The sequence below is a fragment of the Ictalurus furcatus genome, chromosome 3, assembly GCF_023375685.1.
Source record: "Ictalurus furcatus strain D&B chromosome 3, Billie_1.0, whole genome shotgun sequence".
NCBI classification, from domain to species: Eukaryota; Metazoa; Chordata; class Actinopteri; order Siluriformes; family Ictaluridae; genus Ictalurus; species Ictalurus furcatus.
Genome location: NC_071257.1, coordinates 16,364,271 through 16,370,270, shown reverse-complemented (window position 1 = coordinate 16,370,270; position 6,000 = coordinate 16,364,271). Strand labels below are relative to the sequence as shown.

The 6,000-nt window shown below is 35.4% G+C and overlaps 1 protein-coding gene across 1 annotated transcript; it reads left to right on the top strand.

The window, feature by feature from the left end:
• The first annotated feature begins 1,132 nt into the window (after positions 1-1,132).
• On the top strand, positions 1,133-3,878 carry comtd1 (catechol-O-methyltransferase domain containing 1). Its single transcript, XM_053621086.1, has 7 exons — positions 1,133-1,281; positions 1,945-2,057; positions 2,320-2,425; positions 2,517-2,635; positions 3,144-3,198; positions 3,297-3,430; positions 3,565-3,878. The coding sequence occupies exons 1-7, from the start codon at positions 1,233-1,235 to the stop codon at positions 3,715-3,717; spliced, it is 729 nt and encodes a 242-aa protein (XP_053477061.1). The 5' UTR covers positions 1,133-1,232; the 3' UTR covers positions 3,718-3,878.
• Positions 3,879-6,000: the final 2,122 nt, after the last annotated feature.

The window sequence follows — 6,000 nt, the reverse complement described above, 5'->3', positions numbered from 1 at the left end:
CAAAATATCAGTTACTCGATATTAATTTCTTATTTATAAAACTGTTGTATAAATGGCATGTGATATTGCTTAATTATGCAATTTGTTGTTAAATAACATGTTCTTTAACCCATAATTATTAGACTTAGATACACAAGTCCTTGTGAATCAGTTGTTCCTATAGAAACAATGATCTGTCAGATTAGATTGATATAAACCTGTGATTTATTGTCAGAGCAGTGATGTTATAGAAAATTAATCAGCACCTTCTGACCAATCAGATTCACCTTATCATTGCCCTATCATCAGATTTGCCCTATAATCCAGAGATCACAAATTCGAATCTCAATGATGCCACAGCCACCCATGCCCGGGAGCCCAATAGAGCAAAACTGGCCGTGTGTTCAGGGAGGGAGAGGTGGCGTACTCTCGCTTTCCTATCAATCACAGTAGTACTAGCCAATCACAAGTATCTGTGAGCTCATGCATGCAGAAGTGAGTAGATAGCGCTTCCGAGTGTGTTACGCTGCCCCCTGACGTTGCATAAGCAGCAGTTTGAAAACGTGCCGTCAGCTGGCTTCACCCTGCCTGGGTGGTATAAATTGGGGGGGTGGTCTTTGATGTGATGTAAGTAAGTGTAAAGTTTGCACTGATTTCAGCTCCATCTAGTACTGCTGGCAACACTGCTGGTTTTTACCCACTCAGTCATAACAGGGCCTCAGTCCTGGAATGTCCTAAATGTCTCTCATATAGAAATAACACATGCACTGGAATGCCCAAAATGACTAAATGTAATGTAAAGGTTAATGTCTAAACTGTGGAAAGTCTTAATCAGTATCGAGCATGGTATACTTATTTAGCACTCTAACAGCACACACACGACAGCGCTGCAACAATTGCAATAATAAGTGCCACTGTTATCCATTATAACAGTTCAGATGCTTGTATACACATGTTTATTTGTCTGTTTGATGGAATATTATGAATCTGAATAGTTCCTGACAATTATTTCAGCATCACCAAAAATTATTCCAAAATTATGCAGTTGCATCAAAAGTAAACATTTAAGAAATCAGAAGATCCTGTTTACCCTGAGTAGAATAAACATACAATGGACTTTCCCTCCTGTGTATATGTGTGTGTGTGTGTGTGTGTGTGTGTGTGTGTGTGTGTGTGTGTGTGCGCGCGCACGCACTGACTTAAATAACACATGGACTTGAGCACCTGCTGAAAACACTGAAAGAGGCATCACAATGATTTTCAGGATTATTTTCTCTGTTTTTCTTTTTCTAGCACTGTCAGGTAAAGTACTTTCACATGATAATTAGAACAGGCACACATCTAATTCTTTTAACTGAATTTTTGATAACTGCAGGACATTTACAGTTGTAGTTGTATACCGTATACAGTATGAACTTGTCTATTACAGACTTACAACAAATGCAACAATTAAAAAGATTTACTAGGCCCATACTATGTCACTAAAAATACATCCGTATATGTCAATGTGTTGTGAGTAAATTTATGATATTCAATTAATTATAATTCAATAAAACATTAACATAAAGAGTATAGTATTGCAAATGGAGGTATTTTATTATGTTATTTTCTTTATATTACCAAGAACCTGCCAGTCATTTTCAGTTAAATTTAGTTACATTGTTTTGGTTTTGCACTAAAATATTTGACCAGTGGCATTTGCACTACATATTTTGCTGGCTCATACTCAAAACTTAACTGACTGTGAAGTAATAACGTGTTACCCGTGAGGGTGTGTAATCATAAGAGATAAGAGATTATTTAGGGAAAATGGTATTTTTTCAAAATTTTTGAATTACAGATTATTCCAGCCAAATCACTGGCAAATAATATCTGATTATTCATTTTCATATTTAGGCTCTTGCAAAAAGGTGGGTAGCATTCATTTCTCCAGCTATAATTACTTGAACTTTATTGTGTCTTAAGGAGCTGGAACAATAAGTCTTATTGGGAAGAGTCACAAAGGAGACAATCCTCTGCTCAATTATGTGGTGAATAACTCTTTAAGGGAGCATCCAGTCCTGACTAAACTGCGCCTGGTACATGCACTCACAAGCATATACTCCAACCACATCTTTCCCATTCACAAATCTGACAAAATAACAAAAAAAAAATCACTAAGATAAAAATTATTAAGGCAGATGTACAGTACATACATGCTTAATTCTACAAGCCTATTTGATATTCCAGACACTAGAGGTCAGTAAAATCTAGCATATGAACAAAAGATGGCAAACAAAACATTGATAAAAATCGCATCTGAATCTATAATGCATGCTAAAGTATATTTCTAATTCACAGAGAACAATGGAAGATTCAAGGAACAATATGATGGTGGCTCCAGAACAAGCTCAGTTCATGGCTAATCTAATAAAACTTATTAAAGGCAACAAAACCATTGAAGTAGGTGAGAATGCAAGTTCTATTAAGATGTCTGTACATTCCAGTGAAGAACAGATGCATGGCTCTGAAAAAGTGATTGTGCTTTCTTTTCTCAGGCATGTATACAGGATACAACACCTTGAGTATGGCTTTGGTCATTCCTGAGGATGGCCGAGTGGTGGCCTGTGAAATCAGCGATGATTATGTGCAGATAGCCAAGCCATTCTTTAAAGAGGTTTGTAAACATAAGCTAAATAAATCTCCTAAGTATGTTTTAAATAGTCAATTCAAAATATCAGTTAAAAGTGCATAAAGGGTCTGCCAGAGAAAGACTAGATGGGTTTAAAGGAGAACATCACTTCATCACTTTTTTTTTTCTTTTCTTTTTTTTTTCCATATATTCAAGGACCTCTTGCTCTATTTAAGAGAACTGCAAGGTAGCTAGCTACATTTTAAAGATTGATTTGCTCCAATCCCCCGGTGGATGGACAGCATGTAGCCTAATTACCTGGAAATTGAAGAGACGCAGAAATGTCTATCAGAGATGAGAGAATGCTGACTGAAGTAGTTGTTGATGTCAGCTTCGGTGTCAGTGTCGACACAGCTTGCAAAGTCAAGCATCACAGTACTTTGCTTTATCTGTGTTTTTGTATCCCAAGGGCAGAAGGGCAGTTACTGCACCACACACCATGACACAATTCAAGAGCAGAAATGACCGGTGCAATTCTTTCTTTTTTTTTTAGGCTGGAGTAGAAAAGAAAATTGACATCCACCAGCAAATTGCACTTAAAACCTTGGGTATTGTTGATATATTTTAGCTTTATGCATTCAATCTCTTTCAATGTAAGTTGATATCTATATACCTACAACTTGTCAATGTTTTGGCCTCTTTACAGATGAACTCCTTGAGGCTGGTGAAGCTGAAACCTATGACTTTGTATTCATTGATGCAGACAAGACAAACAATGAAAATTACTATGAGAAATCCCTCCAGCTTATTCGTAAAGGTGGCATAATAGCTATTGATAATGTAAGTATGACAGATTAATAACTGTAGGTACCTGGAAATGTTTTATATAACCACATATTTAACAAGCCATCACAGATAAACATGTCCTCACTGAGATGGCACACATTCTGATCTGGCATCCCTGCACTCCTCAGGTCCTTTGGGGAGGGAAAGTCATAAATCCTGACAAGGATGATGTCATCTCCCAGACCACTGACCGGCTGAATAAGAAACTCCACAAAGACCAGCGAGTGGATCTGAGCATGCTCACTGTGGGTGACGGCTTAACACTGGCTATTAAATTATAATCCTTTCCTAAATAGCCCTTGTATAATTGATATTGATAAATAAGTACAACTTAATCATATATTATGTGATTGTTTATTAAAGGCATAGATATTATTCAACAACTCACTGATCATTTTTACTTCCTGTCTTGAGAAATGTTGAATAAATTGAAAAATTCAGAGTCTGTTTACACCCTATTTTTTGAACACAGATTTCTTAAACACAATCTGAGTGAATTTTATAGCCCACTACAGTATAATTGTAGCTGGATGTCTGTATAATAAAGTATTGAAGAGTAACAGAGTTCAAATACTTCCATTTCCTTCTTATGGACCTATTTGAAGGACCGACAAAAGCCTTCATGGGTAGAACTAGCAGCCAGTGCACTAGATTCCACTATGTGGCTAATTGCTTACTTCAAACTTATGTATGGATTATGCCATTATCCAACATTAAATTACATCATTTAGCTTTTAAAAGTAGATCATGACAGCCAAATAAATCTAATTCTCTGCGGCAATGTCTATTATACATAGTGCATTATTTTACTTTCAACTCACACTTTACCTCATTAAATATTGCACTCTTTGTTTTTACCAATTTTGTAGAAATCTGGACGGTGTCAGAAATGCACATCTAATAGGATAAATTTAATTTCATCAGATGATTTAGAAGTTGCTAATGGTCAGTGAAAATACGTTGCTTTCCTTAATTTGACGTTATTCGTTTTTAACAGTGCAGCAACCCACCAGCATACTTTGGCAAAGGTATCAGAATGTTTTTAGATTATCAATGTAATAATGGAGCCCAAAACAAAAGAGAGAGGAAAGAGAAATAATTGGACAGGGCAAAGCTTCCATAATTACTGTAGATGTATAAATGTAATAAATTGTATATTACATTATTCTGGTCCTTCTGGTAACTCTGGTATTTCCCTCCTCGTCAACAATAATGCCAAAATAGTGCAGTGGGTGCAAAAATTATTTGTTGCTGTGTGAATGACACATTCCTTGTCTTCTACTTTTTCAACAGGCCATTAACAGGGTACCATATTACTGACTTTTTATAAAATATTAAGAATATGGAATGCACATGCAATTACTTTGTTTGGAAAGGTAATGTGCATAGTACCTAAATATAAAGTCTGCACATAGGCCATAATGACAAATGCTACTTAATATGACAAAAACAAACATATGCTACTTTTGACTCAATGTAGAGATTTTTACTTTGCTGGATTCCTAAGTTGCTTGTACCTGCAGTTTGAATCCAGTTGGAAAAAGAAAGCACTGATCCTTTACTTTTTGCATTAGTCAGTGTTACTGTTTTTATTTTGGACACCTGGTTATAAAAATGGTTCATCAATATTTCTTTGTGGTTATATTCTTACTCCAAGATGATGTCCAGGTATTTCTACTGTAAAACCTCAACAGAAACAATATGCCCAGAGGAAAATTATTTTGAGTTGTGTTCATCATGAATATTACAAAACTGGGGGGAAACATGGCTTTTACCCATTACAGATTATGCATTCCCAGTAAATCCAGAGAAAAACATTTGAAGATTCTACACAATATGTACCCCCAAAAACGACCATGGAAAATGCGAGTGTAACTATAGCTTCTGTCAAGTGGAGTGTGAGTCAGTACTTCATCTTTTTGTGAATTGTCTTTTGGTTAGACTTCAAAAATCTAATCAAATGCTATTTTTAACTGTTATGTTATTATGTTATGTTATATGTTATGTTAAGTTATGTTATGTTATGTTATATGTTATTTTTTCACAAAGATTCTGATACTGAGGACACTGGGAATGGTATGAGTTTATTGGATATGCAATTTTTCACAATGATGGAAATTGACTTTGCCTCACTCATAAGCTTTTCTTGTTGAACACGAGAAGCCTAAAGGTGTAACTCTCATAAAGGCATCTTATGTATTCCCCTGATTAAAAAAAATAAAATAAAATAAAAAAATTTTAAAAACTATAGAAATTCTCACAGAATTTGGGATGGTTTTAATGGTTATAATGGGAATGGTATTGGTTTTAATGGAAACTGTAGTTGTCCCTGTGGGTCTCTACTGGTAACTTGTTGCCTTCTATTGGTGGCATGTCATGTCTAGTGGATACCATTGAGGACCAATAATGGTAATGGTAAAGGTTTTAATGGTTAGCTGATGGTTCGTAATGGTATTTGTAATGGAAAACATTAGAATTTCCCTGATGGTTTCTATTGTTTATTTTTTCAGCAGAATTATACATATGATGCTTTTATGTGTTACATACTTTTTTAATTGTTCCTC